Consider the following 21251-nt stretch of genomic DNA (forward strand, 5'->3'; position numbering starts at 1 on the left):
ACTTCAACTGTCATTTGCCTGCAGATATCTGCAATAGCCACACGCCTCTGTCCAGTGACGTCATCACTCCATAAGCTCTTCCCAGGTGCCTCTCAATCTCAAAGACAGAGGACCCAGAGACATGCATGTCACTGCTGAGATAAGTGAATGTCTCTACAATTTTAACACTTTCACCACATACAGATTAGATCTTCTAATGGCTGAGTCCAGGAAGTCATTAAAAGCCTGGATCTTAGTCTTGATCCAGGACAATCTTGAACCCAGACACTCCGATTCTTCACTTTACCTTCTCAAGTGCTACAATCAGAGTATGTATCGATTCCACAAAGATCATAGCATTGTTCGTGAAGTCAAGGTCAGCAAGGTTTTCTTCACCAACAAAAGCACCCAAGTCAGTGGTTTCCACAACCCTACCCAACACCCAGTCCATGCAAGCACTGAACAGCGTAGGATCCAGAACACACCCTGACAAACACCAGTTGTCATTGGAAAAACTCAGAGTCTCTGCCTCCATTACGCACAGCACTCACAGTATCTGTGTATAGGCTGGCTATGATGTCCAGTAGCTTCTTCAGGTTCCCACGAATTTGTGGGATTCATGGGAATTCGTAGGATTAAAGTGATTCCCTGGACCCAAGGTGGTTTCCTAATGTGATGGCACATGCTTCCCAACCTGAGTTTAGTTTCACCTGAGTTGATTGCCTCTGTTACTTTTTCCCAATTAGTGGATTCTCTTTTGTTTGTAATTTCAGAACCGAGACATCCAAATGAAACGTATTTCCTTTTCCTCCACATCTCCGATAGACAAAGACAAACTTGGTCTTACATACATTAGGCCATAAGACCCATTGATCGTGGTGCTTATTCCCAGATTCCACAGCATAAAGTGGATGAGAGTCTACTTCTCTCCTGAATGGGATGAAGGTTGCCAAGGCCACTACCCATTGACAGGTTGTTGGACTGGGAGTGTCTTGTCTAAGGACACAAATGGGTAGTTTGAGTGGGAGTTGAACCTGAGTCTCAGAGGGCAGTGAAACTCTCTCCACCGATCTACCTGCTGTACAGGCATCTCCAATGACTGACTCCATTTTACATTTGGGGTCTGCTTCTATTCATGGCTAAATATGAGATTAGAAAACTTGTACATATGAGTACAGTGTCCCGATGACTCAAATTTCTAACAGGACTGTGTGAAAAGAATATGTATGCAGATTTCTACCTTTGGGTTTACAGTTTTAGCCATGACTTTACAAATCAACAAATCTTTAAATGAGGCCCCAAGTTAGAGACTTTTGGTGTCATATCTATTCTACACCCTTGTATGTATAATTTTAAGCATCAGCATATACATGCATTCATGCGTGACAGCTCACAAGTCAGAGGCCGGTTTGTGGACACACAACAGCAGGCGCTGCTGTACACACTGTGACTCAACCACGGAGTGAGTGTGATCAAATTGAAACATAATGCTGCGAAAGACAGAATTTCATTTCTACAATCTGATCTGTGCTCGTGGCTATGTGGGACTGCGTGTGCGTGCCGGTGTGAATTTATGTGCTTTCGCGGAGGCACTCGGCATTAGTGTGCAACCAGCCCTGATCGTCTCAGTATTCTCTGCAGCTACTCACCACTATAATGCTGATAAAGGAAAAGGCCATGTTCTCAAAGATGGGAAGTCTCTTTTGAATATCAAGCAGCAAGAAAAGAAATATTTTTTACATGCAAAGTGCTTTCTTCCCTACCCTGTTTGATTTGCTTCCTCTCTGTGGGTTTTATTGCTTCATTGAACCAGAATCAGAAACTGTTTTTTTTTGTTTGTTTGTTTGTTTGTTTTTCCGTCTCAGGGACAAATGTTCATTATATATTTAACAGGCCATTATGATGTTTGTAGGAGTGAATAGTTTTGTGATGCCGGGCTGCAGCTGGGTGTGTGCTGCAGGTTTTTAGTTACTACAGTCAGTGCACCACTGCTCTAACCTATTTACTCTGTATCAGCAAAGCTAAACATGACACTCACATTCATGCTCAGATTAATGAGGCGTGTAGGTTAAGAATGTCATCACACCATGCTGTGATTGAATGTCTGATTAATTTCATGTCACCAACACTGCATGCGCATCCTGAGATGTCCTAACCAGGGCTCTGGTCCTCAGCTGTTGCTCCTGAACTTTGGAGCTCAGCATCTGCACACTGACACTAGGATCAGGTATCCCATTGTGGCAACCAGCGTTATTGCAGCTACAACGGTGAAGACACACTACTGCTCCAGTTGTTTGCTCTTATTGCTGCAGGGTATTGGGAGTATATATATATATATATATATAAAAAAGACAGGTGACGCTGAAATGCTCCTGTCTTCTGCAGTAGCCATCAGGCCACTGCTGTCGGAGCTGCAGTTAGAGTGCAGCTGCTGCAGATCTTTAGTTGTTCGTTCCGCACGGCCACGCTGCTCCCTCTTTGTCCTGCCCTCCTCTGTCTGCCCACTCTCGCGCAGTACTTGCTCCTTCTCGTCCGATGAGCTCAGCTTGGCTCCCCTATGACTGCAGGGGAGGATTCAGCACTGTACCATTGTGTATGTGAGGGAGGAGGGAGAACACCGAGGGGAAGGGAAACTGTTTGAGAGCTGCGATCATGTGCTCTGTTACTTTTTCCTCAAGGAGGGATCCTGCCTGCCTTCTAATGAGCAGAATTACGCATGTACGAGTATTTACTGCACTGCTGAGGAGGAGCATCACCTGAGTGCAGAAAATATAGAGCGTGCTGTGGCCTAAGAAGCCATTGAGCTGATGGATAACAGCTGCTGACCCATCATCTGCAGTGATATTTTGAGACTATAGCATCATAGTGCATTACGTATAGACAGCCAATCACACCAGATTATACAGACAGAAAAACACACTGTACTTAATGATTCATGTCCATCGCTGGTTCAGTGGTTCCCGGTGGTGGTTGGTGCTGCGGCAATCTGGAGAACCCTTGAGCTATTTTATGATTTATGGTGATGAGAGTGACTGCTAATCTATTAATTCCCCAATGATGTTGTGGGACAGCAGGAGGGAGGGACAGGGAATGTGCACTATGTGCTGTCATAGTAGTCTAGGACCTATCTTACACATGTATGCACATCATTTAGGAGAGGATAACTCAACTGTTCTAGACTATTATGACCCCAATAAACAACGGTATGTGCCAAAATGTCTAACTGGGACGAACAGCCAGAAAAGGACCACACCCTTGTTTGTCCCGATTGTTACTTCAAATACTGCTATATTTTTACCCGATGCCATCAAATATGGCCATCGGGGTATTGCAAAGGCTTTTCGTCCATCTGCCCGTCTGTCTGTGCTCAGCATAAGTCCAGTCCTATTATTGCCAGGGTCTTGAAATTGACAGGGAACATTCTTGGGACACAGACCTTGGACAAGTTCAAATATGGCTAACCTTGACCTATTTAAGAGGTTAAAATGTCACATTCTGTTTCAGTCTGTTCGGTTTTCTTGAGTGGCGGGCATGACAGCCAATCAGAGTAGAGCTCCACGTAACATCAGTGGCCGCTCTTTCCAAAATCACTTTGTTTTGTGTGTTTATATACGTTTCTCATATATTATATAAAAGCTAGCGAGAAATAAACACTTCTGAAACTGAAAACGCTGTTTTTGGAACCTAATAACACCTCTGATCTTATTTACAAGATATTTCACAGACGTTAGCATGGTGACATCACAAGCTGATAGCTAGCTGCAAAATAGTTTCATTTGTGTGTAAATATATCCTCTTTGTCATATATTATGTAAACACTAAAGAAATAAACACTTCTAAAACTGAAAACGCTGTTTTTGGAAGCTAATAACACCTCTGGACTTATTTACAAGACATTTTGTGGATGTTAGCATGGTGACATCACAGACTGGTAGCTAGCTGCAAAACTCTGTTTTGTTTGTGTGTAAATATAACCTCTTTGTCATATATTATTTAAAAGCTCCAGGGAAATAAACACTTCTAAAACTGAAAATGCTGTTTATGGAACCTGATAACACCTCTGGAGTAATTTACAAGACATTTGCAGATGTTAGCGTGCATGCTAACATCTGCTAACTCAAAGCTAACTTCCTATGGAATTAAATTTGTCTCATTAATACCTGAAAATGCACAGAGGGTGATTGATTGATTGAAAGAGGGGCTTTATTGAACATGTACAATTTGTTCGTAGGATCTTAATAATTAATTAAACAACTGCAAATTATAAAGAGCACAATGCTCATATGGCCAAGGGTACTGTAGCCTTGCGTTATAGTCTAAACTGCAGCAGCTACAGATTTTCCAATGTACTCAATATGTTCAGTATGACCAGTACATGTTTAGAAGGGTCATAGAAGAGTGTAACATTTCTAATTTTGATATTTTAATAGAAAACTGCTTGTGTGTTTGTGTTTGAAAAACAAACGATAATGTGGTGGTATAAGTTGTATTATTGGCTGTTGGGAAATTTCTCTGATAATCTTTAAAACATTTAAGATCTCTAGATACTGCAGTCTCCTAAAGAAATAAGTTTTGCTTTGTATTTCTTACTTTAAATCAATATTGCATTGATAACAGTGTGACTGAAAATAAAATTTCATTATGTTTGACGAATGTTTTTCTTTTTTTTCTCTTTTTTTTTTGATGTACGGTAATAAGTTGACCCACTTATTTTAGCCATTGTCTCTTACAACATCAAAACAGAAATTTTACACTTTTCTATGATCCTCCCAAGCATGCATTGGTCATTCTGAACATATTGAATATCTTGGAACATCTATAGCTGCTGCAGTTTAGAAAATACAGCTGTACTTGAAGCAACACTTGGGACCACAAAGGGTGTGGTCATTTTCGAGTCGTTCATCCCCGATAGAGATTTTGGCCCATATCTTCCAAGTTGTTCATTGGGGTCATATTAGTCTAGAACAGTTGAGTTATCCTCTCCTAAATGCATGTGCATACAGTAGTGTTCAGAATAATAGTAGTGCTGTGTGACTAAAAAGATTAATCCAGGTTTTGAGTATATTTCTTATTGTTACATGGGAAACAAGGTACCAGTAGATTCAGTAGATTCTAACAAATCCAACAAGACCAAGCATTCATGATATGCACACTCTAAAGGCTATGAAATTGGGCTATTAGTAAAAAAAAAGTAGAAAAGGGGGTGTTCACAATAATAGTAGCATCTGCTGTTGACGCTACAAACTCAAAATTATTATGTTCAAACTGCTTTTTTAGCAATCCTGTGAATCAGTAAACTAGTATGTAGTTGTATAACCACAGTTTTTCATGATTTCTTCACATCTGCGAGGCATTAATTTTGTTGGTTTGGAACCAAGATTTTGCTGGTTTATTAGTGTGCTTGGGGTCATTGTCTTGTTGAAACACCCATTTCAAGGGCATGTCCTCTTCAGCATAAGGCAACATGACCTCTTCAAGTATTTTGACATATCCAAACTGATCCATGATACCTGGTATGCGATATATAGGCCCAACACCATAGTAGGAGAAACATGCCCATATCATGATGCTTGGTCTTGTTGGATTTGTGAGAATCTACTGAATCTACTGGTACCTTGTTTCCCATGTAACAATAGGAAATATACTCAAAACCTGGATTAATCTTTTTAGTCACATAGCACTACTATTACTCTGAACACTACTGTACATGTCTCAGGTAGGTCCTCTACTATTTGTATGCTGACAGCCATTTTGTATGGTTTCCAATTGTGTTTTTATTTACAAGTGTTTACACTTGTGGAAATAAAAGGTTTTTGCATACATGTGAATTTTTCCAATGTAAATGAGCTGATAACAAACATGGGGGTGATAGTGTCTAATGATGCCAACGCTGAAAGACTGAAGAGCATGGTGGGAAACATCCACCGTCTGCCTGTAAAAAGATTCCTCTGCGCTCATATCTTTGGCGTTTAAAATTTTATTCTTCTAGGACATCAAATAATAATAATAATGATGATGATAATAGCTTATTTGTACAAAATTGTGGGTCATTATGTTCTTTTATGTGAAAGTAAAATATTTACATGATCTAAAAATGTACGTATGTCCGCAAAAACCTTTTACGTAGCCTGTCACAGTCCAACAAACGGGGCATTTTATAGTTAATGGAATACCTTCATTTTGTACATTAGTTGAGAATAGTAAGTCACTTCAACTGCTCCCTTGTTTTTTCACATGGGGTCACTACAGCAGATCAGCGGTGGAGCCGCATGTTGATTTGGCACATCTTTTACACTGGATGCGCATATTCAAGTTGTTCGTTGGGGTCATATTAGTCTAGAACAGTTGAGTTATCCTCTCTTGAATGATGTGCATACGTCTCAGTTAGGTCCTCTACTATAGGCCCAGTGCATGTCTTTGTATATATGTTCATGTACAGATTGTGTTTTTTGTTTTTTTTTTGTTTTTTTTACCCAGGTGGGGAAGAAATTTAGGACATTTGAACCCTCTCACACCACACAGGACATAACTGATATCAACCAATGCATAACCATCTCACATCACCATCCACACTGCAAAAAAAAAAAATACAAAAAAAAATCTGACACACTTGGCTAATCCAGCGAGGTCACACACGGTTCATCTCTAATAGGGAAAGTCGCTTGAATATAAATGTGTGGATCCCCTCTGAGAGTGGACAGCCCCAGTGCAAAGTCATCTCTCTTCACCTTTATGTCTTGGATTGGTTTTCTTTATCTCAGGGTACAAAGGTGTACTTGAAGAGGTACTTTCAGCAGTTGCTGGTTTGCTCTTAAATATAGCAGAGAAAAAGCTCAAGCTCTATACAGCAAAAATGCTGAGTATAGTTGGAAATGTTCCTGGTGCACATTTTCCTTAAAATTAGACAATGCGGTGTACGTGTAAATAACAGTTTTTCTAACCATTACTCATGAGCATATATAAGATTGGAAAGCAATGAAATGAATGCAATGAAATTAAAAATAGCAATGAAAAATGTGTTTTGTATGAGGAGCATAAAACCATTTTCTTAATTAACTTTGTCTGTCCAAGCTTGTGTAAAGAACACAATGCACAGCAGTCGCGTTGTCTTGTGAGGTGTTTACATATTTATTAAGTATAAAGCTAATTTATTACCTTTTTTTGTTTTTTTGTTTTTTTTTGGCAACAAGATGACACACACACACACACACACGCACCAGCATATTTATTACAACAGCAATAAATGTATTTTGTTCCTGATCAATCTTCATTTTGTCCAATTAAAGGCGATTTGACATATCATTTTGAAATAGTTTGACTACAGACATTATGTGTCCCCTGACTTGGTAGGACAATTACTCGTTAATATGCTGTGTTAATTAAGAAGAAAATTATAATTATAGCATGCTATTATTACTAGCAACCTACCCGCCCCCTGGGTAGGTGAAGAATGCTGAATTCATATAGCATGGAATTATAATACTTATTTTGTCATTTACCTGGTATATGATAGTCATGATGGGGACATTTGAAGAGTTTTGCCATTTCACAATCACACTTGTCACTGATGTTTATGCAGCGATGTAAAAGTAATACATTTTGGCGCAGCTATTTCCGAATCAGTATCACCAGTGGCGGTGGGCGGATGGATCCAAATATTGATACCAATGTTGGTATCGGTATTGATTGATGCTTTAGTTTCAGTTTCTCTCCTGCATGCTCTGCTGCATTCAGAAAACAAGTGCCCGAAAGGAGAGAAATTTTGTTTTATTTTTTGTATTTTATTTCCTGAACACACATTCTACTTGTTTTATAACATTTGTTGTAGAGTGATAATTTTGTACACTTTGTTTATTTAAAAAAAAAAATCCAGAAAAAAAATTACATTTGATCTTGAATGATCATTTTGTGCACTTTATTTAAGAAAAAATACAAACATGACAATGTATGGTGAAAACTGTTTTGCTGCCATTCTATTGTTTCTGAACAAAAACTTTTATTATAATAATAAAGTATTTATTTACCTATAAACTTTGCCCAAATTCTGTCCTGGGTTTCTACTAATTTATTCCAAAGGGGGAAAAAATACTTAAAGGTCATGAAAATTCTTTCAGATTTAGCAATCTGATGATGTATCCACCTCAATTATTAAAATGTATGAGTATCTGTGTTGGTATCGGTGATATTGGCCCTGTATTTACTTGATATTGGATCGATACCATACCAAATCTTGCAGTATTGCACACCAATAATCACCACTATCACACTCCACTCTCCTATCACAGAACCTTAGGGTACCCATGATTGATAAAAGTTTCCTCTTTGTCTTTACGATTCTTTACAAAAAAAATTAATGCTCATGGTCCCGGCTGAACAACCTGGGATAAATGTGGTGTGTTCAGATTGTGTCTATTAAGACTCTTGGCCAGATCTGTCACTCTGCCAACTGCCATAAAACTTCACAGAAGAGTTGTGGCTAGTTAGCATGCTAATACTTTAGTCTGAGATGATAGAACTGAATGCCATATATGTATGAGTGGCACACGAAAATTACCCCCCAACCCCACCACCACCTATGTTACCCCAGTGTGTAGATAGACAAGACAGACCGAAGTGATCAGATAAGCCGTTTCGGCATGATGCGGAAACGGGAACGAATGGACATTTCAGTCTTCTGTGCAGACGGTGGTGGTAACAGTTGTTGGTCTGGTGACCACCATAAAACTTTATAGAAGAAGCGTTTTGGCTAGTTAGCCTGCTAATACTTTTGTCTGAGATGATAGTACCCAATTCTATATGATTTATAAGGGGCAAGCAAAAATAAACCACCCTGCGTTACTCCTACATACTCTACATAGATCACACAGAACAAAAATGATGGCGATCAGATGAGCCTTTTTGGCGTGATACAGGATCAGACAGACGGATGGATATTTGGTGAATTATAGTGTAGATTATTCAATCATTTCCTATACCAGTTTACTATAATCCAGTTGAGAGGCAGGATACACTCTGGACAGGACACCAGTCTATCGCAGGGCCACAAATAGACAGACAAACTCATTCACACTTGCACCTACGGTTAATTTAAAGTTTCCAGTTCACCTAACCTGCATGTCTTTGGAAGTGGGAGGAAGCCGGAAGCCTTTGTGTTCCATATCTTATAATCTATCACATACAAAAAAGCAACTTGTATCCAAATTCAGAATATTCCCAAAATCCCTAGTTTCCCATCCCAAAGGTTATCGCAACAAAAGTTTAGAAAAATCTTATCATTGCGTAAACCACCTTCTTACTTTGACAGATCCATCCTAGTTGGACTCAGTTTGAAATGCTGCCTTTAACTTGGAAAACCTTAGAGGGTTGGGGAGGGTGTCCATGCTGAACCAGGGTATTTTGTCAATGTGTCTTAGTTTTGTTTTAACTATGAGTGAATTTTCAAAATGTTTGAATATTAATTTTCTTCTATTGCAATCTTACACATGCTGTGTTGTCGTACAAGACCTAACATCACTGGTGGTTTATTTTATATTTGTAATTATTTTGGAAGTGCCATGTTTATGCTGAACTTATACTACGAGTGTGCTACAGTGCTTGTGGTTATGCTGTAGTTGTTTCTGCAAGCACTTCATGGCCTGTGCAAGTGAGAACAGGGCTATACTGACATTTTTAGTCTATACGCAGACAAGATCAGAGATTTCAGATGCTACTAGTGACTTTCCTTTATTTTAACTATTTTACAACACTGCAGTCATCTTTCGCTCTCAATCCATTATCATCTGTAGTACAACAATACCTCCTAGGTGGTCTGAAAAGATGCATATAAGCAATCAGATCATAACACTATCTTTCAATTATGGAAAATTAAAACAAATTCTCGAATCCACTTGTGGATATGAATCAACCCACAATTGTTATCCAACACCCCTCAAAGGTGTGAAAGATGAAAGATCAATAATGAATAATGACACCCTTACACTCATATGAAAAGACATGAATGAGATCATCCGCTAGCCTCCATGATTTACTTTGGTGATAAACAAACAAAGAAAGCTTATTGAGCAGAGAACTTTGATTGCATTGATTTGTGAGTGGTTTGTACAGATGCAGATCTTCTTTCAGATGTATAAAATTTACAAGGGGGTTATTTTCTGGACTGAAATATGCCATCACAGTGATCTGAGGTGACTGGATGGAGTTCAGAGGAAAGGGTAATATCTGAGAGCCCAACAGAGACAGAGTGCAACTGATGTTTCTGAATCACTGGGTCAGTAGGTCAGTGGCATCGCTGGACATTCAGAGAGCCAACAACTCTGTGTTCCTCAGAGCTCCAGAGGAATAGCAAACCGTGTACAAACACAGCCACAGAAATGTGGATGGCTCAGCACCGCACATGCAAATGTGCATTATGTGCACGCACAGCACTGATACAGGAGTGAGCTCCTCTTGAGAGTTGCAGACGGCGAGCACAGACCCTCTGATACAGAGGAAACGCACCTAGAGACTGAAGCTGTGTTTAAATCCCATTACTATTACAGTCTATCTAATTAAACCAGTGTTTTAATTAGGATTTGGACAGAGGAGGGATAATAATGTTCATTTATCCAACAGAGAGTGTGCCTTTCAGTCCACTCCCATCCACTGTATGCTTCGTGGATGGCTTGGTTGATGATCTGTCACTGACTCCTCATGGTCCATTATTGTTTTTGCATAAATCACGTGTAGTAGATTTCTTGCTCATCTGTTTTGACAGAGGAAAAATTAATGTCCTCCTTGTTTCTCCATCTCTCTTTTTATCTGTTTGCTTTTGTTCTGCTCTCAGCAGCAGATGGCGTGCCAGTCCAGAAGGATGGCGAGCAGGTAAGTCTTCAGCAGTCACTCTAACACATCCTTCTTTATGGCTTCGCGGATAGCGGAATGCTCGCCACTCCACCTGAGGTGCCAACCTGGTGGAGGCTGATTTCATAAAAAATTCAGAGGCAGCCACATGATGATCTCCTGCTTTTAGAAGCAGCTTATTTCCACTAGCTCTTTGTAGCTTCGGTCGACAGTGCGTGTGTTATTAGGAAAGTAGCACATATCGCGTCTGTTAGCCGCTAAGCTTCCACTTATGCTACCCGCCCAAGAGGGTGTAGCGTACCTGGAAGAATTAATAATCTGTTGGAGTGGTTCATTGTTGTTGCTACGACTTGGCGTCTGTTGCTTAATGTCCACCTGACGACCAATACTTAGTGCTGATTCAAACCGAAACAACACTGGTGTCACTGCCGCTCTTTCCAACTCTCACACGCCATTGCCATGGTCTCCTCTTGTGCTTGTGCTCTATCCTCATCCTTCTAAGACAGGACACAGAAGAGGAAGCCATTTTGCAGTAAAACATGCAGATCTCTGCTTTTCCATCAAATGCACGGTACACAATCCCATAATTTATTTATACGCCATGCTTCAGTACGCACTTCAGTGGAGTAAAATCCGCTGCACACATTGGTGCTTTCAGGGCTGTTGGAAGGCACAGTGGAAAAGATGCTCCTAGGAGCTCAGCAATGCCACTGAAGTGTGTTAAATCTCTCATCAAACTGAGTCCTGTGGAGGAAGACGGAGCAGAGAGGTAGGCGGCAAGAGAAAGAGCAAGAAATAGGAGTACAACCCCTGGCAAAAATTATGGAATCACCGGCCTCGGAGGATGTTCATTCAGTTGTTTAATTTTGTAGAAAAAAAGCAGATCACAGACATGACACAAAACTAAAGTCATTTCAAATGGCAACTTTCTGGCTTTAAGAAACACTATAAGAAATCAAGAAAAAAATTGTGGCAGTCACTAACGGTTACTTTTTTAGACCAAGCAGAGAGAAAAAAATATGGACTCACTCAATTCTGAGGAATAAATTATGGAATCACCCTGTAAATTTTCATCCCCAAAACTAACACCTGCATCAAATCAGATCTGCTCGTTAGTCTGCATCTAAAAAGGAGTGATCACACCTTGGAGAGCTGTTGCACCAAGTGGATTGACATGAATCATGGCTCCAACACGAGAGATGTCAACTGAAACAAAGGAGAGGATTATCAAACTCTTAAAAGAGGGTAAATCATCACGCAATGTTGCAAAAGATGTTGGTTGTTCACAGTCAGCTGTGTCTAAACTCTGGACCAAATACAAACAACATGGGAAGGTTGTTAAAGGCAAACATACTGGTAGACCAAGGAAGGCATCAAAGCGTCAAGACAGAAAACTTAAAGCAATATGTCTCAAAAATCGAAAATGCACAACAAAACAAATGAGGAACGAATGGGAGGAAACTGGAGTCAACGTCTGTGACCGAACTGTAAGAAACCGCCTAAAGGAAATGGGATTTACATACAGAAAAGCTAAACGAAAGCCATCATTAACACCTAAACAGTTACAATGGGCTAAGGAAAAGCAATCGTGGACTGTGGATGACTGAATGAAAGTCATATTCAGTGATGAATCTCGAATCTGCATTGGGCAAGGTGATGATGCTGGAACTTTTGTTTGGTGCCGTTCCAATGAGATTTATAAAGATGACTGCCTGAAGAGAACATGTAAATTTCCACAGTCATTGATGATATGGGGCTGTATGTCAGGTAAAGGCACTGGGGAGATGGCTGTCATTACATCATCAATAAATGCACAAGTTTACGTTGATATTTTGGACACTTTTCTTATCCCATCAATTGAAAGGATGTTTGGGGATGATGAAATCATTTTTCAAGATGATAATGCATCTTGCCATAGAGCAAAAACTGTGAAAACATTCCTTGCAAAAAGACACATAGGGTCAATGTCATGGCCTGCAAATAGTCCGGATCTTAATCCAATTGAAAATCTTTGGTGGAAGTTGAAGACAATGGTCCATGACAAGGCTCCAACCTGCAAAGCTGATCTGGCAACAGCAATCAGAGAAAGTTGGAGCCAGATTGATGAAGAGTACTGTTTGTCACTCATTAAGTCCATGCCTCAGAGACTGCAAGCTGTTATAAAAGCCAGAGGTGGTGCAACAAAATACTAGTGATGTGTTGGAGCGTTCTTTTGTTTTTCATGATTCCATAATTTTTTCCTCAGAATTGAGTGATTCCATATTTTTTCCCTCTGTTTGGTCTAAAAAAGTAACCGTTACTGACTGCCACAATTTTTTTCCTGATTTCTTATAGTGTTTCTTAAAGCCAGAAAGTTGCCATTTGAAATGACTTTAGTTTTGTGTCATGTCTGTGATCTGCTTTTTTTCTACAAAATTAAACAACTGAATGAACATCCTCCGAGGCCGGTGATTCCATAATTTTTGCCAGGGGTTGTAGTACAAAAAGGAGTGAAGAAAAGAACAGGAAGAGGCTGGTATTGATTAGCCATTTAGGTACAAGCTGGATGTAGTTGATAGGGATGGTAATCGCTACCTCAGCATCAGGAGTAGAGCCAGGATTTTCTGATTAGTCGGTTCAGCTTTAATAAGGTGCATATGTGCAAAAATAACAATATTTTAGAGTGTTATTTCAGTGTAGGTAATGGTGCTTTTAATTGGAGTCAGTTTCTTATAGAGAATTGCAGGATCACAGCAATCAGGAATAGAGATCAGCATTAATGTACAAAACCAACATCCACCCTGAGATTCAGATTGAAATAAAATTTAATGAGTTCTTCCATTGATGATCCATTCCCACCTCTCAAAACTAATCATGTATCTGCTCCAGCCAGGTGAAATGTGAGTGACTCCTTAGCCTTCTCTAGCCACTGGGGTCCAGATCATGCTCAGAAAAATGCACCTTATGACTGTACGTAGTGTTGCAGTGACACTCCCTTGGCGGTACACCATCAAGGGAGGCAAACCAGGCAGATGTTTGAGACCTCTTGGGAAAGGGCTTGTGAATAGCCACTCATATCAACACAGTCGCAATGAGAACTACTATAAATTTCCTTAAAACCAAGGTTTGGCATTAACAATGATCTGGTGACCTCTGGCCATAAAATGTTGCTCTGTAGCCACCAAATATTCCATGTAGGTGGCCCATATAGGCACTATGCTACGAGTCTTCACAGATGTAGCTTTAATAAACAGTAAAGTTCAAACATATATACCTTATGTCTCTGTCATTACTTCTACTGAATGCAGAAATCCCATCTGTCAAGCTTTACCTTTGTAAGCTTGGTTCTTCTGGGGAGCGAGGCAAACCTCACCAACACTACTAATTATGTCAACATGGCAGTACGTGATCTGTTTTGGTGAGTTGACCTTGCAGGGATGTAAAATATTCACAAAGTAGATTTGACATGCTCATTTCAATGCTTGCATTTTTACGTTTTTGCAGAAAAATACAATTGCATGAGTCACTTGAGGCAGATAATGGGGACAAGTGAGACTTTTTTTTGTCCCACTTTTTCTCCTGTTGGTGACTTATTTTTGCTCCAACTGCATACATCAACAAGACGAGTCGAGAGCATTTCTGCCGAGCCAGTAGCCCACCAGTGTCTAGTTAGTGTCAGTGCAGCTGATAGTGAGAAATGCTGTGGCACAGGCCGCTGCATATCTCCATTGTCCCCAGCGCCCCCACACACTCACACTCCCCCATCCTACTGTTAGTGTCCGTCCCCCATCTGTCTGCGGCACCAAATCTCACCGGATGCAGCTTTGACGTCTCTCTCTTTCTCGCACATGCAGTTCTCCGCTGACTTTGTTTTTTGTTTTTTTTTTGCCAGCTGATATCACCAGAGAGAGAAGACTTGTTCATCCAAAGCACATTCACTCTGCTGTACAAAACTCAACAATATAACCTGATCCCTGTTTACTCCCCTCCCTTCTTCCTGTCATCCCGGCCCTTCCTCATTCCTGGGAAATTCTTACTTTATCTGTCTCTCTTCCTGCTCCATTCTGTTAAGTTCTGTCTCTGCATGTCCACCCCTCCTTTCTTTTTCCCATTCCCCTTGTGCACGTCAATGTTCTCTCTGTTTTCTCCACTCCATCATCTTCCCCCCATCCCTCTCTCCTCCTCTTTCTCTTCCTCAGCATGGACGTTCAGAATTTTCATGGGAAGGAATCAATGTAAGTGTTGTGACATCATTCCTTCATGCATAGTTTATTGTTCTATTTTTCTTTTGCCTTTTTTGCTTTAACTCACTCTGTAGCAGTCAGCCTTTCCCTGCCCCACTCACTCACCCCCCCCCCCCCCCCCCCCCCATCCCTCCCACCTCAGTTGATCTGTTTCGGTTATGGTAGTGATGCACAGTAGTGAGCACAATCAGAATCACTCGTTATTGGTTTTATTTTAAAAAAAGTGGATTTGTGTTTGATGCAGAGTTGGTCTCACTGTATTAACCCAACACCTACATCACCTCTTTTCTCCGCTCACCCCTCTTTAACGCACACTGTCTGGCCGTCTGTGTGTGCACTGTCACACCTTCCATACTGTCCTTTTCTCCACACTTTTCTCCTCCTCCATCCCTCTTTTGCTCCTCCCCTCTAGCTGTCCATGGAAGACACCACATCGATTCTACCTCGGCTGAAGAGGAACTCAAACGCCTACGGCATCGGCGCTCTGGCTAAGTCTTCTCTGTCAGGTGTGTCAGGTGTGTGTCTGTGCTGTAACTGGTAAAGTGACCACATGTTGGCTCCGCCCTCAGTGGGTGATGGAGTCAGCATGGTACCCGAAAGGGTTCCCCTGTATCACTTCCTCTCCACCCGTCAATGGCTCCTCAGTGAGGCATTGGCAGAATCACAACAAAATCAGTCTCAAGCCTGACAAAAATAAATAAATAAATAAAATCCTCAGTGCACCATCATGCAGCTTGTTATTCTAAAAAAAAGGTGAGTGGGAAGTGTAGTTTTCTTTATGTTAAGTGGTTGTGAAACTGTCAAATTGGTCTATGTGGTGTCCTGAATAAGTATTAGTCTGGATGTGTTGAACCGTGTAAAGTGCTGTGTCAAATGCGGTTCAGTGCAGTGTAGTGATGCAGATGTTTCGTGCAGTGCAGTTTGAGTGCAGTCACATGTATTGTCGTACAGTGCAATAGATCGCGGCTGTTGCTGCACCGTTTGATGTGGAACTGATTTGTTTTCTAATTTATTCATTAATCACATCTCCATATGTCACCATCAGAGCTAATCAAATACATAGGGTTTTACAATGTGTCCATTGTGCGTTGGTTACATGGAATATAGAGCAAACTAACCCTGCAGCCATCAGCCAACGTTAGCGCTACAGCTGGATGTGCATTTATTCTTCGAAAATGTATATGCACTGCAGTGTTTGCAGGAGTCAGACAGTGAAGTGAAAGACAACAAGTTCTACTTAGTCAAGGCAGCTCAACAGAGGTGTGAATGATATCAGTCAGCAAGCCATCCTCTCATTAAGGTGTTGGTGTACTCGTGCCTCACAGCCATCTCACCCCAATTAACCTCTTCTGTTCCATGGTGTACCCTTCGTCAGACAGGATTCATCATTTCCTCTTCTCCTCCCCTCCCCATGAACACTACAGCTAGCTCTCATTAAACACGTAAATGTCACCTCCTCAACCCTTGTCATTTAGCTGTTCCCATAATCCATGTTCACCAGAATCCCCATTTAGCTACAGCCATGTGAATAATTTTTTTTACTTCAGGATGCAACATTTTAGGCCAATATTCAAAGGTATTTACAGAAAATCGAATTACTTCTTTATGTTTACTGTCATTGACATTTGCATTCGTATTTGCAATAATTACACTATGATAACAATTTACAAAAACAGGTAGTACTACTCAGAAGTTTTTGTACCATGATTTTATGTATAAACACACAAATACACAGGGTGGCGTGGCACAAACTGGATGGTCACAGCTGCAAACTCACACGACTGATAAGAGTTCAAAAAAGGTTTAAGTAAGTGTAATAAGTACAACAAGCAGGGGTTGGTACACGGGGGGTCCCGCAGCGAGACAAAGGTAGCAGACAGATGAGAGGTTGAGGCGTGGTTCAAATAAACAGGCACAGATCAAAATACACGGTGTTAAGGCTGTCAGAGGCAAAGACAAACTCGAGGTTTAAAACAAGGTAAAGTCAAAATACCAGCAGGCAGAAACAGGACAAAACGGAGCCAGGGATGAAGGCTGGAAAGTCACACAAATTCAACAATCTGGCGGTGAGCTGTGGAACTGTCAGAGATGAAATAGGGGGCAGGCTAATCAAGGTGGAAACGAGGAACAGGTGTGAGAAGGGTTCTGGAAGGGGCGTGACCGAGAAAGACAAGGGCAGGTGCAAAAGAGTACAGTGAGACAAAAAGCAAAGCTGACTGGGGCGAGATAAATTGAGTGACAGAACAACCAATGGTGAAAAATGTGACATGCTCAAGACAAAACAATTATTAATGTGAACAAAACAAAAAAGGGGCAGAGCTAGGAAATAACGTGACGAGTCTAAAAGTGGAAAACAAGGAGATCAATTTATTATAATAAAAACTAGAAACGCACTGATACTGATTAACGTATAAAAGTAAATGCAGTAACCGATAAAGATATGACAACACAAAATATGACTACACCGAAAATAAATGAACAGAAAGAGACTACAGAATAATGCAATAAATAACAAAAGGAACATAATCAGATAAGAAACACTGAAGATAAATACAACCCCAATTCCAATGAAGATGGGCTTGTTGTGTAAAATGTAAATAAAAACAGAATACAATAATTTGAAAATCCTCTTCAACCTATATTCAATTGAATACACCACAAAGATGAGATATTTAATGTTCAAACTGATAGACTTCGTTGTTTTTGTGCAAATATTTGCTCATTTTGGAATGGATGCCTGCAACACATTTCAAAAAAGTTGAGACGGTGCAACAAAAGATTGGGAAAGTTGATGATTGCTCAAAGAACACCTAATTGGAAACAGGTGAGTGTCATGATTGGGTTTAAAAGGAGCATCCCCAAAAGGCTCAGCTGTTCACAAGCAAAGATGGGTCGATGATCACCACTTTGTGAACAACTGCGTGAAAAAATAGTCCAACAGTTTAAGAACAATGTTTCTCAATGTTCAATTGCAAGGAATTTAGGGATTCCATCATCTACAGTCCATAATATAATCAGAAGATTCAGAGAATCTGGAGAACTTTCTATATCTAAGCGGCAAGGCCAAAAACCAACATTGAATACCCGTGACCTTCAATCCCTCAGGCGCCACTGCATTAAAAACCAACATCATTGTGTAAAGGATCTTACCACGTGGGCTCAGGAACACTTCAGAAAACCATTGTCAGTTAACACAGTTCGTCACTACATCTACAATTGCAAGTTAAAATGCTACCATGCAAAGCGAAAGCCATACATCAACAACATCCAGAAATGCCGCTGCCTTCTCTGGGTCTGAGCTCATTTGAAATGGACAGACGCAAAGTGGAAAAGTGTGCTGTGGTCTGATGAGTCCACATTTCAAATTATTTTTAGAAATCATCGATGTTGTTTCCTCCGGACGAAAGACGAAAAAGACCATCCAGATTGTTACCAGCGCAAAGTTCAAAAGCCAGCATCTATGATGGTATGGGGGTGTGTTAGTGCCCATGGCATGGGCAACTTACACATCTGTGATGGCACCATCAATGCTGGAAGGTACATCCAGGTTTTGCAGCAACACATGCTCCCATCCAAGCAACGTCTTTTTCAGGGACGTCCCTGCTTATTTTAGCAAGACAATGCCAACCCACATTCTGCACGTGTTACAACAGCGTGGCTTCGGAGTAAGAGTGCAGCTACTAGACTGGCCTGCCTGCAGTCCAGACCTGTCGCCCATTGAAAATGTGTGGCGCATTATGAAGCGCAAAATACGACAATGGAGACCTCGGACTGTTGAACAAGTGAAGTCATACATCAAGCAAGAATGGGAAAGTATTCCACCTACAAAGCTTGAACAATTAGTGTCCTCAGTTCCCAAACACTTATTGAGTGTTGTTAGAAGGAAAGGTGATGTAACACAGTGATAAACATACCACTGTACCAGCTTTTTTGCAACGTGTTGCAGGCATCCATTTCAAAATGAGCAAATATTTGCACAAAATCAATAAAGTTTATCAGTTTGAACCTTAAATATCTTGTCTTTGTAGTGTATTCAATTGAATATAGGTTGAAGAGGATTTGCAAATCATTGTATTCTGTTTTTATTTACATTTTACACAACGTCCTAACTTCATTGGAATTGAGGTTGTAATAACCAAAACCAGTGACTAAAGCCTAATACAATAAATGTGATAAACAGAACTAAACCAAGACTAAAGTAACTTAAGGGAGCAAGAGTGAAAGAATACAATAAACAATAAGGCAAAACTATATACGTGTCAGTCAAATGATACACTGAAAATAAATGAAACAAAACCAATCATAAACGGAGTAGGACCGTGATTACATGACATGACAAGAATATAAACACACAAGCTCAGAGCACGGAAGTGGAAATGAGTCCAGAACTATGACAAATGGCCCTAAAGGGCTGGATCATGACATACCCTCCCTTCATGGGGATTATAATGTTTAGTAATTAAATGTTAGAGAGGTGTTGATTTGTTTAAATGTTATTTATTTCTCTGCCCAAGTCAACAAATCACAATGCTGCAGTGGTGGGAAGACCTGGGAGCGAATGCCATTGGGGAAAATGACATCAGCCTATTGGAATATGTGTTTTGAGTACATTTTATATGCTGTCCATTTCTGATTAGAGCTTATGCATGACTGACTGTAGCTGGGAAAGAAAAAGAAAATGGTGGGAGGTGGTTGAGCAAGGTATGGAGTGAGTGAGGTCAGTGTGAGACAGTGGTCACGCACAGAAATGTACAAAATCAGACTAAATAGTAAACTGTTTTTTTTTTCTGACACTGCTTGACACAGCGCATCTAAACTTTAGCTTTGATAACTACTCATTGAAAAGTGAACGGTGATGATGCTTAACCAATAAACCGCAAAAACACTTATTTGGAACTACCACTAACCCATAACTTTTATTACATAAATATAGCTTTGGCTTTGTTTTTTGTCTCCAAAACCCTGAAAAATCAAACTAAAGAGCTAAACGTTTATAATGTTGTAAAATGGAGGTTCTGAAAAAGATTTAACATGCTCAGATCAGAAGATGATCAAGATGAGCATAAATAATTAAATAAACGAATTAAGTTAAACAGTGGCTTCAATTCAACATTGTTCATTCATAGTATATAAACAAAAAAATATTAAGAAGTAAAATGCACATGGGAAATAATTTTAATAATCTAATATATCTAATCTACAACCCCTGGCAAAAATTATGGAATCACCGGCCTCGGAGGATGTTCATTCAGTTGTTTAATTTTGTAGAAAAAAAGCAGATCACAGACATGACACAAAACTAAAGTCATTTCAAATGGCAACTTTCTGGCTTTAAGAAACACTATAAGAAATCAAGAAAAAAAGATTGTGGCAGTCAGTAACGGTTACTTTTTTAGACCAAGCAGAGGAAAAAAATATGGAATCACTCAATTCTGAGGAAAAAATGATGGAATCACCCTGTAAATTTTCATCCCCAAAACTAACACCTGCATCATATCAGATCTGCTCGTTAGTCTGCATCTAAAAAGGAGTGATCACACCTTGGAGAGCTGTTGCACCAAGTGGACTGACATGAATCATGGCTCCAACACGAGAGATGTCAATTGAAACAAAGGAGAGGATTATCAAACTCTTAAAAGAGGGTAAATCATCACGCAATGTTGCAAAAGATGTTGGTTGTTCACAGTCAGCTGTGTCTAAACTCTGGACCAAATACAAACAACATGGGAAGGTTGTTAAAGGCAAACATACTGGTAGACCAAGGAAGACATCAAAGCGTCAAGACAGAAAACTTAAAGCAATATGTCTCAAAAATCGAAAAATGCACAACAAACCAAATGAGGAACGAATGGGAGGAAACTGGAGTCAACGTCTGTGACCGAACTATAAGAAACCGCCTAAAGGAAATGGGATTTACATACAGAAAAGCTAAACAAAAGCCATCATTAACACCTAAACAGAAAAAAAACAAGGTTACAATGGGCTAAGGAAAAGCAATCGTGGACTGTGGATGACTGGATGAAAGTCATATTCAGTGATGAATCTCGAATCTGCATTGGGCAAGGTGATGATGCTGGAACTTTTGTTTGGTGCCGTTCCAATGAGATTCATAAAGATGACTGCCTGAAGAGAACATGTAAATTTCCACAGTCATTGATGATATGGTGCTGCATGTCAGGTAAAGGCACTGGGGAGATGGCTGTCATTACA

General features: G+C 40.2%; 1 protein-coding gene across 10 annotated transcripts in view; it reads left to right on the plus strand.

Annotated features, from left to right (window-relative positions):
* fam131bb (family with sequence similarity 131 member Bb) overlaps nucleotides 1-21251 on the plus strand; it is a 65516-nt gene that overhangs the window by 15450 nt on the left and 28815 nt on the right. For 3 of the 10 annotated variants that reach the window (XR_004561830.1, XM_034174550.1, XM_034174549.1), the window contains exons 2-4: nucleotides 10802-10839; nucleotides 14997-15032; nucleotides 15454-15556. Coding sequence is in view for 9 of the 10 variants with exons in the window: in XM_034174550.1 (XP_034030441.1) it covers nucleotides 10802-10839; nucleotides 14997-15032; nucleotides 15454-15556 (177 nt within the window). In the remaining variant the exon portion in view is untranslated. The remainder of the gene's footprint in view (nucleotides 1-10801; nucleotides 10840-14996; nucleotides 15033-15453; nucleotides 15557-21251) is intronic. The other 7 variants (XM_034174552.1, XM_034174551.1, XM_034174553.1 and 4 more) reach the window with 7 other exon arrangements.

This window comes from Thalassophryne amazonica, chromosome 7 (genome assembly GCF_902500255.1).
Source record: "Thalassophryne amazonica chromosome 7, fThaAma1.1, whole genome shotgun sequence".
Taxonomy (NCBI): Eukaryota; Metazoa; Chordata; class Actinopteri; order Batrachoidiformes; family Batrachoididae; genus Thalassophryne; species Thalassophryne amazonica.